General features: G+C 35.8%; 1 protein-coding gene across 4 annotated transcripts in view; it reads right to left on the bottom strand.

Moving 5' to 3' along the window:
• The window catches only part of LOC113077772 (stromal interaction molecule 1-like), a 33,331-nt gene that overhangs the window by 3,486 nt on the left and 6,633 nt on the right, over positions 1 to 23,212 (bottom strand). For 2 of the 4 annotated variants that reach the window (XM_026250037.1, XM_026250039.1), the window contains exons 2-11: positions 20,382 to 20,512; positions 16,833 to 16,947; positions 13,771 to 13,882; positions 12,999 to 13,114; positions 8,012 to 8,189; positions 3,204 to 3,381; positions 1,845 to 2,012; positions 1,467 to 1,567; positions 1,109 to 1,338; positions 230 to 310 (exon numbers count right to left, since the gene is read on the bottom strand). In XM_026250037.1, coding sequence (XP_026105822.1) covers positions 230 to 310; positions 1,109 to 1,338; positions 1,467 to 1,567; positions 1,845 to 2,012; positions 3,204 to 3,381; positions 8,012 to 8,189; positions 12,999 to 13,114; positions 13,771 to 13,882; positions 16,833 to 16,947; positions 20,382 to 20,512 — 1,410 coding nt within the window. The remainder of the gene's footprint in view (positions 1 to 229; positions 311 to 1,108; positions 1,339 to 1,466; positions 1,568 to 1,844; positions 2,013 to 3,203; positions 3,382 to 8,011; positions 8,190 to 12,998; positions 13,115 to 13,770; positions 13,883 to 16,832; positions 16,948 to 20,381; positions 20,513 to 23,212) is intronic. The other 2 variants (XM_026250038.1, XM_026250040.1) reach the window with 1 other exon arrangement.

Here is a 23,212-nt window from a genome sequence, read left to right as displayed (position 1 = left end):
ACAGATTAGAAAACAAAAGCTAAGAGAGGTCATGCATTTGAGAGTAAACCATTTCACGGCTGTGGACAAGAACAAGATTGAGGTGTGTAGACAGTGTTTCTTTCGGTCCAGTTTCTCTTTGTAGTAGCTAGGGTTATGAGCAGCATTTCGCTTTAAAGGAGAGAGGTACAGAAAAACAAGAGGAAGTAAGAGGAGTGGCTGGGGTGAAGGGCATGGTAGTTTAGCCCACCAGAGTACTTCCAAAATGACTGGCAATCCGAATTCAATGACCAGAGATCACTTGCTCGGCGGCCCATTAGCCATGCTGCATCTGGAGGGGGTAAGGGCAAGGGTAGGGGTGCAACTGTTAATAACAGTACTACTAACACAAGAACAGACCTCTTCATTTTGGGAGTGATTTGCTCAATCAGTTAAAATACTTAAAGGATTTGTATAAATCCTTGAGCAAACAAGTTCTAATATGAAAAAAGCTATGAAAATTAACTATTTGTTAAAACAGCAAAAAATATATATTGTGCAAAAAGACAGATAAGCAATACAAATGTCAAGATTAATACATTTTGCCCAGTAAACACCAATTTTATTTTATGTTTTGTACCTGAGAAAACAACTATTTTCTTTGAGCTTGTTTGATAACATTATTTCACACATTACAGTTATTACAATCCACAACAACAACTTCAGACTTCGACTTAAGACCTCTAATCTTAACTCGCACGTGGACTGGTTCCTTCTGGCCTACTTCGTAACCCTCCATCATATATAATATGATAAACTAAAAAAAATAAACAAGTGTGCATAGTTGCTTTATCAAAATCATATGACAGCAATGTGTGGTGCAGATCTTGAAATACTCCACTCTGTGTAATACAGATCTGTAGATGGGGAAAAAATTCTCCAACAGAAAGCATATTATAAGAAGTTTGCAAACATGCTTGGTGCACACAACCATTTCTGACAGAGCTTGCACACAGACAGACAACAAAAATCAATTCAATCTAAATAGCTCAAAACTAGGGATATTTAGATTTGGTCCAAAGACCACAAGGTCTTTGCTGGCCTTTGGCTGAAAGGGGCTTATCCCCATCACTGTCCAGCAAGTCCTTACATTGGAGCGTTCCTGGTGCCACTATGTCCTCGTCCATGTCATCCATGTCTTCAGACATGAAGTGCTGGGGTGTGCCGCGGCCGCCCATGAAGCTGGGGTCCAGGTTGAGAGAAGAGGCCAGAGAAGGCAGGCCTGGGTTATTGACCAGCGAGAAGCCTGTTAAGATCTCAATCTGCTGCCAACGATGGAGTCTCTCTCTCAGAGCTGCGGTTACCTCACCCAGAGCTTGCCTTGACAGAAAGACATTAAAGGCAATGTGTTAAAAAGTTAAAAAAAAAAAAAAATTACATTTTATTATTATGTCGTTTTATTTTTAAATTAGCATTCAGAAATATTGAGAAATGTTAATGTGACTTACTTGGCTGTAAGTATTTTGTGATCCACGTCATCCAGTGAAGAACTATGTGCCACATGGAACGTACCAAATAAAGTGTTTCTCTTCTTCTTAATCTTTTCTGCCTAAAAAAAGGGTGTAATTTTTTTTTTTATTATTATATTAGAGTATTATTATATAGAGTTTAGCATCCTAGTCAAACCTTACATTACAAAAAATTATTAAAATATACACTTATTTGGCTATTATCATTAATAGCAATCTATTATCATCTTAGACCTAGTAAAGTTTTTATCATCTAGGGTTGTCCTACAACAAAGCTGCAGTGTCATTAATAAATATAAATGTGTTTACCATTGTTCCATCTCAGCTAAATGAATGACTGCGACAAATGCTGCTTACCCCCTCTTTGGCCACCTGCAGCTGTCTCTCTGCGTTCTGTTTTTTGATGTTGTAGTACTGCACCTCCACCTCATGAGTGAGCTGCAGCCATTTCTGCAGGGCATTAGGAGGAGACCAGCTACTGCGAGACTCCAGCTCCTTCTCTGCCTTCCTCAGGGCCATTCGCACCTGCAGGGAGCGCCAGAGACACATCAGATCAGAGAACAAAGCAAAGCAGGTCATCAAGCAAACCTCACAAGGCTGCTTTCAGATGGGAGCACTTTTTAATCAATTCAGAAATAGCTCTTATCAGCTCATTTATGTTTAAGTAATTTCAGTACTTCAAGTTAAACTAAACAATACTGAGAAATATTGTCTTGGAAGTTAGCTTAAGTTGTATTATTTTTTATTTAATTAAAAAAATTGTTTTAAATGGTTTTAGTTTAGTTAACAATAACCTTGCCACACAGCAGCCTACGAAATTGGTAAATGCTGCAAAATAACAACCCAAACACTTGGATACTGAAATTGCAACATAGTATTTAACCTTTTAACTTCTATTTATCGCATTATTTGCATATGCAATTAGGACAATTAGCTAATTTACATGACTCATGAATGAATCAGTTGGCAAGCTAATGAGAACAAATGGCTTAAATTTCACCACCTGAAACATTTTGCTACGACAAGATGCAAAATAATTAGTCACAGATAAGCTTTACACCCCAACCTAACCTTACTAGGAAAAACACAATAAACTCCTCCATTATAGCAGTAAATAACAGATCTCATCCAATAAGGGCCTAGGGGAGTGGGCTGAGGGTTCGGAGAGCCAAAAGGTCCCTTTCCTTATAGAACAGTGCTAATGAGCTTCAAACCCACAGAGATTTGTACCGCCCTCTAATAGACCAACATGAAAACAAACAATGCATCTAATAACATGCAGAGATGCCACAAATACAGGTCGAATAATATACATAATATACATATACAGTCACAGAAGGAACCACTTGCTGTCCTTGACACTGGAGCTTGTTACAATTCTGTGATCAGCTTCTGCAAAGATTTTTCACCAGATCTGAAGTATTAAACTGCCCGTTATGCAACAGCACTGCGGTAAATGCTGTGTAAAGTAGGCCAAAGTTTGGTGGTACACTAGATACTGCACTGGGAAGATACTCAAACTTCATTAGTACAGGAAATCATTTTGTTGATAACCTTTCAGATCATCTTGCAAGCATTTCCACCCACTTCCTGACCAAATCAAAAATAATGGGCGGTATTGCAGAACCTGCTAAATTAAGTTCTACAAACTTAGAACATGTATATCTAAGTCTAACCACACTTGAACATCTTGCTTATTTATTAGGGGACTTTTACCTGGTCCAACTCCTCCTCTGCATATTTCTGTCGGCTCAGCTCGTTCTCAGTTCCCTCTCGGAGCCCCTTCAGTCTCTGCGCTTCTTGTTTGGCAGCATTGATCTCATCCCTCAGCTTCTGCTCCAGGTTTACCTTCTCCACCTCCACTGAACGGTGTTCCTCCTGAGCAATCTGCAGCCTGCGAGAAGGCAAAATAAACCACACAGTATAAGTCGCAGATCACTGGTGTTATATTCTGCAAGTACAAAATGTTTAAGAAATGAATTTTGCTTGACCGCAGTGCAAAAGTCAAGAAAATGCAGCCAGCAGGGTAAAATCAACAACTTGAGGATCAAGCAGAAGTCAAATGATTGGTTAAGCAGTAGGCTAAAAAAAAAACAGGTGACAAAGCATTTCTACTAATGCGAGGCGCTCACCTAACAAGGGTGAAAAGTTAAACTTTGTAATTAATATTCATGAACCAAGCCATGCCTGGCAAATTCTATACACTAAACTTTCAGAGGAGAAATTTACATTAATGATACAAGTCATGCAAAATGCACAAAAGATGCATTCCTCTAGATCAAACAGAAGAATATTCCATTAGCAACACCATTGATTTCACTGATCCTTTTGGGAATGAGTAAAAATACAAAACTGCTGTCTATCTAGGGTCAGTAATTTATTTAAGGAATTAAATACTTAAGACTGGAGAAAGCAGGTTCTTAAACTATACTAAGAGCCATTTTATTCAAAACCAGTAGACTGTGAAAAAACTTCTGCATGTGTGATTTCACTGGCATCAGTTATTGGAGCGGATCTAAGCTCTATGATGTCTCACTGGTTATGAGCCACCAAGATTGTGTTTAGCACAGCTCAGCAAACCGATAGTTGTGCAGCAAGACCAATAGATAAGATGCAAGGATAAAGATGCTAAAACAAAATATTACTAATGACAGGAAACTAAAGCATGCTTGATAAAAAATTATGTCAGACAAAAACCACAGATTAGCATTCAGAAGTTAAATCTCAGCAGCTCCTTAAACCCAGCTGTGCTCTTTTTAGCTTCAGGTCCAGCAAGATGCTTAAGGTTCAAAGTTAGAGTTTTGTTTTAAACAGAAACAAAGTTTGTGATTTTGAAAAACTACCCATAAAAATACACACTCAAAAACAGGTCATATCAGCTCATCATATAATCCATTATAAATAGCACATTAGCAGGATAAAAGCTAAAGATTATGAAACCACAGTCATAAAATAATCCATACTGTTTGCCTAGTTTTATGTTGTCTGTGTGCACACATATATGTGCAGCCAATTTCACATGACGTTTTCACACACAATTCCATCACCTTCAGCCCAAAACTACACTCATAGGAAACTCTGGTTGCAAAACTAGGGTGTGGCTTTAAAAAGAAAAGAAGAAAAACAAGATGAGGTCATATCGAGCACGAAAGAGGAGCAGAAACAACACTGACAACTCTAGGCTTCCCTGAGCTACGACAGGATTAACCATTTTTCCTGGTGACAGAGAGAGGAACAGCAGAGCCCCTGATTTACTCAGTCGAGTCTATATAAGACCTCAGATCAATCTTCACTTCAAGGAAAGGGCTTTATCTGTCTGAGGCCTTCGCTTGAGGCATTTCCAATAACAAAAGTTTAGGGGACACTGGACTGCCTCAGAAGACACGATATCAATCACTGCAGGATTCTTAGTAGCATAATTCTTCACATTGAGCAAAATTTTTCACCAGATTGGCTTGAGCTTTTGCAGCAGTATATATCACATGTCAGGTCTGTTTTATGTTAAAAATCAGTTTCTCAATGGAGAAAATGATGGTTAATTTGGAATTGGACTGAATGGATACAATTGCTGTATGTCTCATGCAGTGTCAATAATATCCAGAAGATGGCAGACTGAAGGCTTCAGAGGCCTGATGGAAAAACAAACAGGTGGATGGGGGGAGAAGTGGTCATTCAGTGAAGGACTAGTGTAAGGTGATCTGAACTTCCAGCCAAGACTGAAAATCTACAGCACTCAATCCTGACCTCTGCCATTCACCATCCTCCAAATCAAGAAATCATATCTCTGTGTTACAAGCCAACAACAAATATCTAGAAAGACAAGTCGTCTCATTTACACTCTTAAAACTCTTTATGAATGAATTACTATTTTATGTAATCAGGGAGCTAAAATTTGAATCGTTTTATCCAATTCCTAGTTTTTCCATATTCAAACAAAACATTTCGCCTGACCTGCCATCTTTGCTTGAACGTGAACAACAATTGTTTGTTTTACTCTCACATTCAAATAAAACATTCTTACATGCTTATAATACATAAAATTATATATTATAAAAAAGTAAAAAATACACACAAATCTGAAATAATTACAATTTTGTAAATGAGAAGTCTATAATGCTCACCAAGACTTTAATTATTTGACAATATTGCTGTTTTAACAAATGCAGCCTTGGTCACTTCTTTCAAGAACATAAAAACAATATCTAATAATTTTACTGGTAGTGTATGCATGTATAATTTATTACATAAAACAGTAGCAGTAGTAGTAGCAGTATACATACTAATGTCCTGCTCTCAAATGAAACAGAATGTGTACAATTTTAAACTTGTGAATTCTTTGAACTTTGACTGGTAATGTAATCATCTAAACATCTACCAATACCACTGCAACAAACCAGAATGACCTAGCAACCCAATAGCGGCACACTAAAGCAACTAGATAGCAATGCCACCCATCCACAACACCCTACCTCACACACATAATTCTACTTCTAATCATACTGAATTGTAATTTGCAATGCAGAATGGGCAGTTTACATTACGCCTCAATTCTGACTCAGAGTGAATGGACAGAGATCAGGCGTGTGGTAATTTGGAAGCATTCGAGAAGAGGTTTGTCTGGTGTGAAATGCATCAACACACCTACACAGGATACTACTAGAAAGACTGACTCAACTGCTTTGATAAGCCTTCACAATTGATCTCAAATGGAGAAATAAATGCATAAATTCAAACAGCCACTGCGGCTTGTTTTAAGAGCAAAACGACCCTTTGTTTCATCTCGAAATGTTCCTAAAACAAGCCTACATTAAAATAAATTTACTTTTAGGAAAGGACAGCCCACAAAGACCTGCGTTCATGCATCACATAACTGCCCGAGAGTTTAACCTCCCTCTGGGGCGACCGAAGCACTGTAGGCCTCTCACCCACCAAACCCCAGAGACGTGACCCGTGACTCGGACGGTTTGTCAGGACATAACATGCTGGACGTTCTCCACTGTAACAAACACACTATTCATAGTTTCCACTGCCCCGTCCTCTTCACACACACTCTCACACTTCATTCACATGTTAAAGGGATACAAGAACTCTTCCTGACACACACACTCCTGTGCCTTTCTCTCAAAAGGTGACAGACTATGAGTCTGCATGAGGACTTCTACAGGAAGCTAGTGGATGACAGTTGATATTGCGGGATCAGTGCATCATCTGCATTCTCACATTCCTTAGGATTTTTAGCATATGTGTAATGGTTTTCAAACGCTGCTGAACTATTGAACACTTGCTGGTAAATATTCTCAGTGAGCTATGGGTCATTCTCTGAAACTGGTGCCTTTTCTAGTTTGAGAACATACAGTTTGCATAGTTGTAAACAGTCAATTAGACAAAGAAAGTGAATAATAAATTGCATAATGTCATCTTAAGATAAATTATATATTTGTATGTTGGTTAACAAGTTTAACGAGGTTAACAAGTTTAGTTTAATGTGACATTACAAGCACCACAAGGTACTATTTTATCAAATATGCAGTTTTTAAGCGGGATTTATACTTTCGCCTGGCAAGCCTCCTCTGACTGTGAGGGGAACTACCCGAAAGGACGAGGCTTTTATTCTTGTCGCGTTCGCCATTGTACTATTATTTGAAACGACAGGGGGCAACAAGGAGTAATTGTCCTCTAAAACTGCCGGGAATCACCGGTGAGAAGTCATTAGACGGTACAAGTCTTGTGATGAATGAGTTGATAAATTAATCATTTCTTCAAATAAAAAGCCCTGGACAAACTACTGTTTTAATTATTTTCCATCAAAAAGCACCTGATGGAGTTTAAACTTCACGTTAAACTGTTACTTCTTCTCACTGGCACGCGAAATGATAGACAGATAGGGATGATAGATAGGACAATATATAGAACAGTAGATAGAATTGTAGAATTATGGAAAGAACGATAGATAAAACGACAAATAGAATGACATAGACAGAACAATAGACAGACAGATAGATAGTTAGATAGATACTCATTTTCTAGCCATTCCTCTTTCTCTTTGAACAGATGTTCTCTACAGCAGTTTACTCCCATGAGGCTTCATATCCTGTTCCCTTAGAAGGGAATCTTAAAAAAAAAAAAAGACACTTAAAAAAAGGCTTAAAAAAAACACTTAATGAGCTCCTGTGCGCAAGTCATATGTCAGTAGTTTAACTCACTATAAACAGGAGTACAAGGCTCACCTGGAGGTCAAGGTTATTCCATAACCTTGTCTTTTTGAATATCAAAACATGCTTTGCAAGTTTTCAAAAAAACTATTCAACTTCCTGTGACTTCAAACTGTGGTTAATATAGCATCAGACAAATTGCATTGGACGAAGACGCATGTCTAACACATGTTCGTGGTGCAAAAAAACTATTTAAAAACAGTGCAAAAAAAAAAAAGCCTTGCATCAGTGCCAAGTGCGTCAAGAGTCACTACAGTTTCTCACACTCGTTCAAGAATCTAAAAATAAAGACAGAGCAGAACAGGTTCTCACTTCTGCTGTAGGTCATGAAGGCTCTGCTCTGCCCGCTGGAGGCTCTCCAGGTCTTTCATCATCTTCTTCATGTGGTCTTTAGAGTGCCGGTTCTGGATGTAAGCGAACCAGCAGCCTCCCAGTCCGATGACTATTGACACTACCAGCATGAAGTCCTTCAGATGGTTATGTCTGTTCACTGTGAGAGAGAGAAACCAGCATATACTTTAAACAAGTAGTCATTTAGCAAACCCAGGGACTAACCTGGGGTTAGGTGCTGTGCTTAAGGACACAAATTAACTCATAATTTGCAACATTTCTAATAAGACACTTCCAGTAAAATGACTTTTCTTTACATTAGTCTTTACTCTAGGACCCGGGTTCCCAATCCCAGTCCTTGTGCTTAAATTGAACCACTTTTGAAGTAATACTTCAGTACTGAATGAAATAAAGACACAGACAAAGACAATAGCTTTCACATCAGGAATGTGTCGATGATGCTTTAATATGCTGCATACAGTATGTAGGCAGCTCAAAAGGTTTTGGAATAGATCCCATGACCGGTTTAAGAGTGCAAAGCTGAGGTGTAGGTGTAGGTTGTAGTGGTAGAATTCAATCTGCATTCTGAACAATGAGGTAGAACATCTAAATTCAATGCAGATTGATACACGCAAAACATTGGCATTTCTCTCAAAGCTGTCCAAATGCTTCTCACAAAAGCTGTTTATTGCAATTTTCTTGTAAGCATTGTGCTGGTACACATAGCGTAGCTGCAGTGCTTTCATCTCGTAAAGGTTAAAGCGTTCATTTACATTTACTGTAGGGATACATGGTGCTTCTGCAGTTACAGTCCTGCAATACTTGCCACTGCTGTGCCATTGGGCAAGACAGTTAACCTAACAACAGCCCCAGGGACAACACACAGTCCTGACCATGGATGACTCAATCTCTTACTCTGTCTGTACATAACTATGATTAAATATAAATGTTTGCATTGAGAGATGGAAAAATAACACTCTTCTCAACTCCTCATCCTCTAGGGAGCACGACCAGTTGTCTGTCTCACACGCAAAATAGTAAGTCTGCATCAGCTTGATAGCTTTAATAACCAAAACCTAACATACTAAAATACCAAAATGATTTTTACTGTTTATGAAAAAAGACTCACCAAGACTGCATATATTTAATAAAAAATACAGTAAAATCTATAATATTGTGATATATTATTACAATTTAAAATATCTGCTTTCTATATTAACATATTTTGAAATGCAATTTATTTCTGTAATGCAAAGCTCAATCATCCCTCCATTCTTCAGAGTTACATGATCCTTCAGAATTTATTCTAATATGCTGATTTGGTGCTCAAGAAGAATGTCTTATTTTAAGTGTTGAAAACAGTTGTGCTGCTTAATATTGTTGTTGAAACCTTGATACACTACCATATAAAGATACGATTTAAAAAAGGAATACTTTTATTAAGCGAGGTGGCATTAAAATTCATCCAAAAATGGCAAAGTTCTTCAAAACTGACAGCATAAAGTTACAAAAGACTGCCAAATTAAATCAATGCTTTCTATTCGTCAAAATATCCAGAAAAGAAATGCATCACAGTTTCCACAAAATTTTAAAAAGCAAAAACTGTACAACACTTATAATAAGAACCATTAATAATTGAGCATCAGTAATAACTGATAATAACTTAATAGCAACTCAACATATTAGAACAGTTTCTGAAGGCTCATGTGACACTGAAGATTGGAGTAATGATGCTCAAAACTCTGTTTTGTATCACAGAAATAAATGTAACTTTATTAAAACATAATCATTGTTACTGTTTTACTGTATTTCTGCTTTAAAAAAGTGCAGTTTTTGGTAAGCATAAGAGACTTATTTCAAATACATGAAAAAAAAAGACCAGTAGTGAGAGTACCAGGAAATGCTAAGGAAGGCCAAACTTAAACCGCATGACCCAGACGAGAACCACAGCTCAATGAACCTGAGACATCTGGACTAACAGCTGCAGCACCACGGCTCTAACATTAAAAACAAATCTCACAACCAGAAGGTTGTGATGGGACAATCTGTTTAAATTATACAAATGGTGTTGTTAAACGTTGTAGTCCTTTATAGCCTGTCAACCGTGTCAGCGAATTAACAAAAACAAGGGGTAATGGAGTCATGCTTCTGATGGAAGTATTGTCCCGAGGTACCAGGACAGCTGGAATGTGTGCGTGGAGATCAGCAGGGTGGTGTCGAGCCGTCACATGCAGGCTGCACCATCTCCCTGGTTTCCTGGAGGTGTACCTCTTCAGGGTCAACGTGCACAATGAGATCTGCCACATGCAGGCCCTCTGTCTGTGACTCCCCGTTCAGACCTTTGATAGGACGGTCTTGATGACGGATGGATATTTTGTTCTAAATGGAACCACACTAGGGAATGTCAAATGCAAATGCTTAAATTAAGGATGCTGGATCTGAAGGGGCTTTTGTAGCATTTTGGTTTTCTAGTTAAGGTTAGTACAACAATAATTTGGCAATTTTCCATCCTTGATCTAATAGAGAGATAAAAGTCTTTAATAAATCTTGGCGAGAAAAAAAAATGTGTTGCAATGGTCAACTGACATCAATCTGTTAAAAATATACAGTGCTGTTCAAAGGTTTGGGGTTGGTACGATTTATGTAATGTTTCTGAAAGAACTCTCTTTTGTTCAGTAACAATGTGAAAATTATCATTTTAATAAATGGTTTTCTATTTATATATATTTTAAAATTTATTTATTTTCTGCTATGGCAAAGCTGAATTTTTTTTAGTTATTACTTTAGTCTTCAGTGTCATGTGATCTCAGAAATTATTCTAATAAAATGATTTCAATGTTATCATTAATGTTTTTGAAAACGATACAAAAGAATAGCATTTACTTAAATATTATCTCACCTTATAAACCTTTATATAATCTTTATTGTCATTTTCAGTTAAATTAAGACATCCTTGCTAAATAAAGTATAATTTTCTTTCATAAAATATGATTTTTTTTTTTTTAATTGCACTCAAAATAACCAAATGCACATTTCTTGTTAACTCTGACAATTTCTGTCATTATTGCTGGGAATATTGAAACTCTTATTTTAATAGTGTGGCTGATAAATGTCCTATATTAAAATGTATAATATTGTGTCTATTTAATAATAATAAAAAATGTTTTAATAAATCTAATCACAATATTATAATGCACAGTACGAAAAAAAAAAAATAGAAATTGGCAATTAAAAAAATGTAAGTGTTTTGAGGATTCATTTTGAGTGTTACATTAAATCTAAATGTAAAAAAATAATAATTAAAAACTAATATCAACCAATAAAGACACAATACATCATGCATCTGTAGTAATTGCAGACAATTTATATTTTTCCCCCTGAATTTCATAGCTTTCATAGATCTATTAATTCAAAACAAATATTAATAAACAAATGGGAGACATGTCACATGGCTAATAAAAACAATTGCTTTGGCTAGATCTGAAACGGCATTCTGAGCATTAATAAAATGTCAGACACTCATTCTAGCACTAAAACAACTTGGTTCTTGCTCATACCAAAAGGCATGTGTAGAACATAGTTATGTCAGCCCCGGTGTATTCTGGGGTGTAGCGTAAATCAAATCACATCGCAGTGTTACTGTCCAATCTGTGACGTGCAATCGAGATGATAGATGGTCAGCAAACAGAAAGAGCAAATAGTGCATGGCACAGACTGATCCCATTTCCGGCTCAAGGCAGATTCTTTAGATAACACTCCCAGGAATGTAACAGACTGTGTAAGAATGTGCTCCTGGGAACAAGCTTTTTTGTAAACACATAAGGCATTGATGAAACAAAAGAAAGTGAATTTATCAAATTTGCTCTCTCTTTCACAAATACCTCTAAACCTGCCGAACCAGTAAAGCAGCATTCTGGAAGGATAGAAACGATGGGCTGCGTCCATTTCAGTGCACCCAAGACGTGTGTTCAGAATACAGAGTGATGGTCTACACCCTCCCTATCCAACCCCATCGCCCTACAGCATATGACTACGAGCCTCACAAGACCTGTGGATGCTGGCTGACCACCGTAGAAAAATAAATGGAAGAAGATTGCATTGATCAATATGGAAGAATATGGCAATGGGTTCTAGACTTTTTGGTCTGGGACCAACTTAAAGGTGCTATTGTTAGCCTGTTTTAGGTTGAAAGTTTTTTTTTTTTTTTTTTTTTTTTTTAATCAACAGTTATATTTAGCATTAAATTAACCAAGAGTTAAGACATTATAAATAAAATATTTTAAATAAATGGTGTTCTTTTACACCTTTCTAATTACCAATTAGAGAGAATACTGATTAAAGAATACTGATGAAAATGTAACCCTGTTTCCACAAAAATATTAAGCAGCACAACTGTTTTCAACACTGAAAATAATAGAGTTTTTTTTTTTTTTCTTGAGCAACAAATCAGCATATTAGAATGATTTCTGAAGAATCATGTGATACTGAACACTGGAGTAATGATGCTGAAATTCACTATAGGAATAAATTACATTTTAAAATATATTTCATCATTTAAAATATTAATAATTTTCACAATATTACTGTTTTTCAAATAAATGCAGGCTTCTTTTATAAACATAAAAAATATATACTTAACAGTTGGCTGTTTTTCAGATGCTAATTCTAAATCCAAACACCATGTTTGCATTTTTATAGCTCCTCCCATATATAGATCAGCAATTGCTGGCAATTCAATACAAGTAGTCTAAAGCCCAAGTAGATAAGCTGGTTCTTCTGAGCTTATTTGCAAGTTTAACTGGTCTGTCTACCATCTGATGTGATAGACACCTCAGCAGCTGGCTCGCGTTTGAATACGTTTAAAGTTAAAGACAGATTACAAAAGAAACAGAAATGATCACACCTAAGCAGACGAGTTGAATGTTCTGGTTTGATTTATGATGATCTACCAGAGGGAAATCTCACTCACTCATGGGAGCTCCGAACAGAACCGTATCCAGAGCCTTGAGCTGTAGTTTCTGAAAGTGACTCCGGTCCAGAATCTTCAGGACGGTCTGCGTCAGAGTGACGTTCTTCACTGCCAATCTAAAAACAAGAACAATACATAAATACAAAAGTGCAGCAGATGCATTCGGAATAAGATGTCAGACTTACTGAGTCAAATAGAAAAATGAGTTTCAAAGTTAAAGAAGAAACATTTGACGACAATAAATATGTTTTAAATCCATAAATGATGCTCACAGCGGTCAAGATTTGAGTGTCAAGTAATTTTCGTCTCACTAAAAGTGGAATAAATGCTTGGTTAGGATGAGTGTCAAGTGTTTCCCATCACACTCGGACCAAACTAATTTAACCAGCATGTCAGAAGTTAAGAGCACAGCCTCAAATGTATTTAAATGTCCTGCTCTTTTTTTTTTTTTTTTAACTGCTGTGTTTAATTTCTGCACTACTAGTACCACCAAATGGCACATATTTGATAAGAATAAACAAATGTACAAAATTCCAGTTGTCTGTGCATATTAAACTACCATTCAACACTACCATTCAAAAGTTAAGGGTCATATACATATAATGCTATATATACATAATGAAATATTATAATTATAAAAAAATATACATATACCGTTATATACATATACATTACATAATATAATAATAATTACACACAGCAGCAGCTTTAAAGATTGAAGATTGATTAAAGATTATAAAGCTTCTTGATAATTATTGCTGTTAAAACTCACCGAGGCATGGATGTACCATTGAAATTCAACTTCCGGAAGGCATCCGCATATTGTGGCAGCTCCAGGTAGTCGATAAGCCAATCCACCACCTCATCAACTGTCCAGTTGTACACTGGAGAACAGAAACACAAAGCTAAAATTAGGCCAAATTCAGAAACATTGCAATGCATCAGAATGCCACGTAATACAACGTGTGACCAAAAGTGGGTGGATTGATTGACTTCAAATGAGTCTCCTAATGGAGTTTTTAAATTGAGTAAGAATCGTGACGGATTTAAAAAAAAAAAGATCGTTACATGATTCAGAGGTCTGCAGGGAATAGAGCGTGTGACTAAGAGTGCCAATATCTGATTTTGAAGAAGCTTCTTTTTTATGAAAAAATTAATCGGTCTTAATTGATAAATGATCCTATTCATACGGTTTTCTATTTATTTCTGACCTTTAAATTAATGTTTTATAGTCAATATTAGCCTGCTGAGATCTTTGGTAGAAACCAAATCTTGGCGAGGAAAGAGGAAACTGCAGGGGATTAGAGAGGTATTAAAAGCTAATAATTCAATAAAAAAAACAATCCATATTTTTTTTATAAAAAAATATATATATGAAAATATGAAGATATGAAATATTTGAAATTATGACTTTTTGGGACATGGCTGAAATTAACTGGGTTATCTGCAGTGTCACATTCTGACAATGAAACAAAAGGAAATTTGTAAAAAAAAATAATAATAATAATTTGCCAGAGGCTAAGATTCATCGCAATAAATCAGCTGTCAATGGCAATATCACACCAAGCGATCAAAACTGCCCATGATGTTTGAATGAGAAGGGAAAAAGACATCAAAAATAAAAGCATACACAGCACAGGGACAGCTGGCATAACCATCCAGTTATATCACATGTTAATGGAGAATAAATATTAAACTGGCATAAATAACATAGATAATCACTGTCACACCACACTTGAAAAAAGACACTGCCAGCTCTCAATGAAAACACTGTAAGAGTATCTATCTCTCTCATGTCTCGCCTGACCCTAGCATAAAACTGTGCCCAGTGTGTGTGTGTGTGTGTGTGTGTGTGTGTGTGTGTGTGTGTGTGTGTGTGTGTGTGTGTGTGTGGACAGATTGGCTTTCATAGCCTTGGCTCTACAGCTGTGGTTTGAGGAAGAGCTGCAATGCAGGATAAACCAGACCAGAGAGAGACACTGAGGGAATGTCTTAACACTAGACAGGCAGTGTGGAGGGTTTATTGTCAGATCCAAGAATAGTTGCCAAAATGTCCAGCATACAACTAGAACACATGCATGATGCAATCATGCAATCCCATAATACAATGCACTTGAATGCATCTGAATGATGTGCAAATAGTAAGTGTGACTGTTCAGTCATTAATTATAAGGGAAGTTTTAACCTACATTTTCAAAACATACATACATACATACATTTAGCAATAAATTGAAACTAAGTGCAACCATTAAACAGGATAACAGATTTATCTTCTAAAAGTCAAAACAACTAAATAACATATTTAATATATAAATAGGCCAAAAACCCGCACTGCACTACTGTACAAAAGTTTGGAGTTGGAAGGATTTTATTGATTTTAAAATGTACTTTTGTTTTCTTTGATGAACAGGGAGTTCAAAAGAACAGCATTTAAAGTAAAAATCATTGTAACATTACAAATGTCTTTCCTGTCACTTTTGATCAATTAAAGGTAATTGCTGAAGTAAAATATTAACCACCAAATTAATATATAAACAAATAAATCTTAGTTCGTTGGGAAAAAACATCCTGAGACAATTGTTCTGGTTAATTTCGGAGGAAACAAGGTTTAAGTAACATTTTATTGCACTAAATTATCACTGCATAAATTATAAAGGGATAATAAATGACGCAATATGTTTATTGCTTCCAATGTAGACAATAAAGAAAATAAATACATTTCTAACTGACAAGTTGGTTGCTGAATAACTAGTATTTTATGTTACCCTGCACAGTTTTGTTCATGATTTGAGATTGAGGTCATGCAAGCCACTCATGTTGAGATCAGCTTCTTAACGACAAAATAAATGGAGAGTGTTTTATTTTTGGTTTTGAAACTTGACAGGCCAATTTATTATGTTGTCTTATCTTTACATTAATATATGGTTATTTAATAATACAGCACTGTTTCTTTCTCTTTCAGGAACTAACCTGTGACATTTCGGTCCACAATCACTGCATTGTGCAGCAGTACATCCACTGCAGCAAGCAGCACACCCTGTTATTCCCTTTAGCTTTAGTTTTACCAATGCCTCATTCACATTTATAGGCAGGACGCACGTGTTGAGTGTTCTGGAGCAGATCTTGAGTTTATCTGGATTTGGAGGAGGTGTTGAAAACCACAGAAAAGTGGCTCCCTAAGTGTTCACACTCCTGCCGTTAAGAGGCCCATTTAAGTTAACACTTAACACAACACATGACCAAAATAAAATTACTATGTCCAAGCATTCTGATTGTACCATGTTACAATTGTTGTAATATTTTAATGTAAATATATGTAAATATAATTATATAAATAGAATTATTAATAACAATAATAATAAATATTGTATTGAAATTTGTTGTACTGTGAAGTAAAATACAAATTATGACAATAATAATTTAATTATATGACATTGATTCACCGTTATATTAGCATGGCCAAGTAACTTAAAAGAAAACCTTGTTGTTATTATAATAAATGTCCAGAAATACCATGGTAAAATCATGTGGTATCACAGAATGAATCTGGGATACATTTTAATTAATTATCAATTTTTTCCACATCATTTTTCAAGCTGTACAGTTTAAGGCACATTATGCAAAAAAAAACCTACTTAATGTAAAAAAATAGCAAAATCTGACTTTGATGTTTTCAGGTCAGCAAAAAACATCTAAGAATACGAGTATGCATTAGCAAAGGTCAACCGCTGAGTTGTTTTTCAATAAAAGGTACAACATATTCCACTGCATGTGAGAAAAGCATGACCAGCAGCTTTCTGTGTTTATGGGTCATTATGAAAGAGTTGCGCTCACCTTTTGAACTCTTCCAGGCATTCCACAGGTCCTCCACGCTTATGAGCTGGTCGTCACCGTGGAAAGTGTTGTGCTTGGCTTTGGGGTCATGGTAGTTGAGGTCCTCTCTTAAAAACTGTTGGATAACGGAATAAAATGAAATCTATTCCAATAAGCCATTGAATTCAGAAGAAAGTGAAAAAGTGAAATGTGTTTTTTTTTTTTTCATATACGTTTCATTTATAAAGAGCTTGAGAGCAGATATTTATTTTTATAATTCCTTCATAAAGACCTTGAGATGTGTAGAATAATTTGTTTGTGCACAACTGCACAAAATTAAGCAGACACTTAATGCAGCCTTTAAAATTTACTATAGTGGTACCAAGGTACAGTGATGACATCAGAGGACAATACAAAAAAAAAAAAAAAATGAAATCAAAACCATATATATATATATCATTACAAATATAAACTATAATACATAAAACAATATTATAAAAATAAAGTACTAAATCAATAAAATAAAAATAATAAAAGTAAAAAAAAAAAAAAAAAAACGTATTAAAATACCCCAAAACTAAATCTCAAGAATATAACAAATAAATAGGATTATTTTTGCTAATGGATAATAGAAGCCTTTACAGTCTTAACAGACACTATGTAGAGACTTAAGATTTTAACCCCGCTATGACAAGCAATACTACATTTTGTTAGTCGCTTGTTTTCCAATCCGATAGTCCCACCCACACCAAAAACTTACTGGAGCAAAAACTACAGTTGGTTTGACTATTATGAGCAAACGACCAGAACGTAATTCAATGACAATAAACGGTTTACTCTAGGGAACATTTAATACCCACTGGGCATAACCTATCTTACATGTAGACGGCATGATGTTTAAGACATTCTGGGTCTATTAACGCCATTGGGTTTTTGAACAAATATAGAGCAAAGACTCCGTTTGCTCAGACACAGCAGAATGAGCAGATGGCAAAACTGATCAGACAACATAACGCAACAGAAGGTTAGAGTGCAGTTCACAGAATATTTAATAGGGTGAAGAGCTCCAAACTGTGGTTAAACTGCAACCACTGTGGGACATTTGTCATAAATGTGAAAATATTTATACATCTGACAAACCACACCTGCTTTAGTGTTTGGCTTATGACTGACATATCAAAACATATAGAGATGCTTGGCTTTTTCCCACAGTGGCTTTTTCACTGGAAATGCCGTCACCAAGGCATTAAAAAAAAACAGAAAATTAGTCATGGTTTTCAGATACAGGCCAAGACATTCATCGATTGCCCACTCAAAGACAAGTGTTGAGCAAGATGAACAAGACTCCTGTGTGGAAACTGACACTGATTGTAGCGCAACCGTTTCTAGCAGTTACATTTTGTGATTGTAAACTGCACTACATGCCTTCAAATCCTCATTTTGAGGTTTTGGAACACAGCCTCTCACAAGAATATCAGGATGCTTGCCATTCCGTCAGATTTGCCTTGATGCTGCTTCGAGAAGGCTGAAGGCAGCAGGACAGCACGCCTACACAACATATCGCACGACTGAAGGATGCCAGGGAGAGGCAGGCCCTGTGAAGGCTTCCAAAACGACACCCAAAGAACATGATGACCGGCTTTTCTTGGGCAAACAGCCACCGGTTCAAAAGCAGCATCAGAGATTTTGGATACTATTCATAAAAGAGTAATGGTACAGAAGGCATATGTGTGAGTTTACGGCTTAGAAACATATTGCTGAAAGAATGAACAGCCCTAGTTTGGCGGGACTTTCATTGCAGTTTTGAGTGGGCTAATGTTAGCTAGTGGGCTATTTCATTTTGGTAGCAGCTAGGCTAACTTCATGTGGGTGAAAGAGAAAAACAGATTGCAGTAAAATGAAACCATGCAGGTTCACTGAAAAACATTAAAAACTTATAAGACTAATCACAGTTTCATGCAGCCCTAGCAGATTACTTGCATAAAACACATAAATATCAGTATGCCTTTGTAAGAAAACATTTAAATAGTTTTATTATCAAGGCTCTGTAGTTTTTATTGTAGGGGAAAAAACATATTGCAATACAAAAATGATGCTTGAGAGATGAGCAAATAAACATTAATTAAAATCCTGATTTTATACTTAATTTTGAATTATTTTTGACATTTGAGAAAAAAAAACAAAAACAAGTAAGCCAAAGCTGCTTCAGTATAAAAAGGCATTTCACAAACTAAAAAAAAAGTATGAACTATCAATCAGAAGGCAAAAGGCATCTGAAGGATTGTGTACAACAGTATCAAAAACAATCATGTATCAAATAGTATTTGTAGAGTTAACAAAATGCTAAAGCCGGGAACCTCCAAAACAACATAAGATGCAATGCAACACCTAAAGATGTCCGCTTGGAAGTCCACGGCTGTAACAATGTTACTTGAAAGATAACGACATAATACGCAAACATGCTGAGAAGGTTTTCCATCTTAATTTTCAATGTAAAAACAAGCTATTTTCTGTAAATGTCTAAGATGCCTTATTCATTGGCCAGTTGAGATAAATGACTTGAAAGATATCAAATGTAGGTAAACAGTAAAATGTGCAATATAAACTAGTGTGATTATGACTTTGATCATGAATTCAAATAAAACGATCAAATACTAATTTGTAAAACCTCAAATAACAGCTGACACAGGAAGCCTTCCACATACAAGTTAAACATAGCTGCACACATACATTAAAAATAAACAGGATATGCCGCTAAAAACACTACTTCTACTAAAAACTACTTCATTAAAACATCTGGATAAACTAATTGGCAAGCTGATTTTTGGATAATTAGTATCATAAGTATCTTGACTTATTCTTACTCCTGACAAGTAGTGAAACCAATGCCTCTGGAGCTCACAGACATCTAAGATATGACTAGTGATAACTGCTCAGGAAACAAGCAGAAATATGTCATTTCACAAGACTAATCTGCATGCCATATCCTTGAGCGGTAGAATGCTGTTGACAGATGCATTATCTAATAACCAGTTGGGCAAAAGTCTTTCAGATGATTCATGAAGGTCAAAAACACATGACAAATTACATGCACAAGCATAGATTATGACTAGTAATGTCTCTGTCTTTTATTCTTTTGTAATCAGTGGATTTATTAAATGACAGGTCAGGCTGATCCTAGATGAGAACACTATCTGCAAGACTTTGTGATTTTAAAAAACAAAAAAATCTCTGAGCTAGCTGTATTGGTTCATGAATTTCTGCAGAAAAAAAAAAATTCTTCCAAAACCATGGCAGTCACTAATGTACTCCATAGGGTAAATGAACAGATAGCTTGTAAAATTAATAACAAACCTAATATCACGAGCAGCAACAAGCATCCGAATACCTATTAGCCTGCTGCGGTTTACTCATTCACCATCATGCTGAGTTGAATGTTAATGCTATGAGAAAAATTTATCAGTTGCTTAATCACACTGAGAGTGAGGTTAGAAGAGAATAAAGGTCAATCAACTGATTAATTAACCCAAAGTACTTCTAAAGAAGCAGATTCAGAAGTAATTCACTGACCCCATCGGTTTCCAAAACATCCACATTCCCATTAGCATCGTCATCCATTTGCTTGTGAATGCTGCGGATGGCCTCAAAACTGAGGATGGCGTTCTCATCCTGGCAGAGCAGCTCGTCAATGCGGCAAAGCTCTGAAGAAAAGACACAGACACAGTTAGTGAGATACCAAAACAAACCAAGATGCAAACAATTATTATAATTTATGTTCACATTAAATAATTTAAAGACCTCGAATAACTTGCACAACAATTGCTGCAATTAACTTTATATTTTAAATAATATATGGAACATTTTAAATGTTTTTAAAATTAATCAAAATACTACATTACTTTTTTAACAGTTCTGTTAAATAATATATTAGATAAAAATGCTGCTGACACATGCATAGTAGAATGTTTTCGCATTAAAAAAAAATAAATTATATACCGCTTCTAAAACTTAGTGGCCAAACAGACTGCACAACTTGATGCAGATCATAAAAAAATGCCAAATATGGGTACTTATGTACTAGTCTTGGTGATTTATTGGTAAAATATTATTAACATTATTATTAGGACTAGATCCATCCTTGTATCAAACATCCACTTTTTACAAATCCTTATGAATAAAAAGAATTATTTCATATAATTTAAGTAAGTTTCACACAACTACACTGGTCAAGTCAAGTTATGGAGGTAGAGATGCAAAAGGCAATTCATGATATTTAAGTACTCATTTTACAGATGCTTTTATCACTTACGTTATGTTTCATATCACAAGTCCAAATTGGGATCAAGTGCCTTGCTTAATATCACAATGATGAAAGATCCTTGTGAGTTTCAAACCTGTAGTCTTTCTGACCTACAGTATTGAAGGTTTATTGGTTTGCAATTGAGAACTAATGCATTAAACAGGACAACATCAAACAATAAAAGAGCACCTATTTGAAAATAAAGGTGAGATAAAAACCCAATATGGCCAGTTGCCTTAGCAATAGTCAACTTAATTGTCAGGGGCCACAAAGCACTCTACAATGAGAGCACTGAGTGTCAATGAAGACTTAAAATGATAGCACCGGATCCGATTTCAGAATTCAGAAGTGCTTCTAAACAGCCTTCTCATAAATCCCACTGTGTCCGTGGAGGTTTCCAGCTCAAACTATGAGGGAGACTAAAAATAGATCCGGCTGTGGTATTAACTAAAACTAGCAAACAACTATTTTTAGGCCCCAAATCTGCACAGCTGTTGTGTTACCACATTCAAGTTTCTGAGGGCCAGGAAAGCTCGGATTTGTGCCGAGCGAACCTGGAGCAGCTTGTTTGAACGTTCACGAGTGGGAACTTTATCAGCTCAGAGCGTGTGGTACAAGAGAGACTGATGTAGGCTGGGATGTATCCGGTCATGTTTGTGTATATCAGAGTGATATAACACAAAGGAACCAGTCCAAGAGGTTCATGAGCTGCAGAAATAAACCTTGGCATCTGTCTTTCCATAACAAGACATGTAGAAACTCAAGAGGAGACGTCTCTTAAAGCTCTCCAAAAAAAGAGACAGAAGTCTATCTAAGCCTTTCAAAGTCACCCTGAAGGCATGGTAGATGATTGGGAACCAGGTTGGGGGCTGGTAAATGGACATGAAGAGAAGAGAAGCATATCTGGTTTCTGAAATGTATCACTTACCAAGTAGAATGAACTACAACCATTATATTAGATATTATATTAGTATCTTCTTGAATACTAGGCTGCACTCAAAACAAATTGAGCAAACCTGAAGAAACTGAGCAATATCTATTTGTTGCTCAAATACTTGTCTATCAGAAGTGATCAGAAAAGATAGATTGCTGCTTTACACCCGTGAGTAACATGCTAGTCTCCTGCCTAGTGACCTTTCCTGTGACATCCTGTGATTGGATTTCAAGAGGAGGGTCTCTTTTGGGACTCTGTTTTGTCACTGTTACTGCATGCTGATATAGCAAAGAAGTCCACTTCCAAAAAAAAAAAAATAATAATAATAAAAATTGGGTTACATTGTTTTTCCCCAAATATATACTTTTAGAGTCTGCACAAACTACCATTCAAAAGTTTGTTTTTGAAAGTAGTTGCTCACCAAGGCTTGGTAAAATGTAAAATACCTTTCTCTATTGTAATATTTTAAAATGTGATCAATTCATATGATGCAAAGCTGAATTTTCAGCATCATTACTCCAGTCTTGAGTGTCAGTGTCTTCAGTTCAGAAACATTTCAATGTTGTGTGATACTTTTTTCAGTGATTAAAAAGTTTAAGAGAACAGCATTTATTTAAAACTGAAATTTGGATTATTTAATGCATCCTTGCAGAATAAAAAGTGTTAATTTCTTCCAATAAACTTGTGAATGGTAGTGTATATACAAAATATGTAAATAAATATATTAAAAATAATAATAATTAATATTACATTTATATATAATTTTAATCCAAGCATAAATTAAATATTTCAACCAGACTGCATCAAAACAACATATAAAGAAAATTACACGGGCATAATTGTGACTTTTAGGTCCAAAACTTATACTACCCTAGTACAGATCTGCAATGCTACAAAAGTTTGATTGCATTTTGTTATGATTTATTCAGAAATACAATCTTTGAACAATACACATTTCGCAAAATTGCCACATTAAGAGACATTGCATAACCCGTCACTTCTCTTTTTCAGGTCGGGTGAGCAGCAGTCTGGAGAAAACTCAGCTAGTTAGTTCAACATTTATAGTTAACTACCGAAATAACAGCAAAGAAACTCTATCGACCCCTGAGAATAGTGACAAAAATGATTAAGAATAGGACGGCACACTTGCAACACATATGCATACTT

Source organism: Carassius auratus, unplaced genomic scaffold (assembly GCF_003368295.1).
Source record: "Carassius auratus strain Wakin unplaced genomic scaffold, ASM336829v1 scaf_tig00023221, whole genome shotgun sequence".
Lineage (NCBI taxonomy): Eukaryota > Metazoa > Chordata > Actinopteri > Cypriniformes > Cyprinidae > Carassius > Carassius auratus.
The sequence above is the reverse complement of the archived record's forward strand: the minus strand, read 5'-3'. Positions and strand labels throughout refer to the sequence as shown.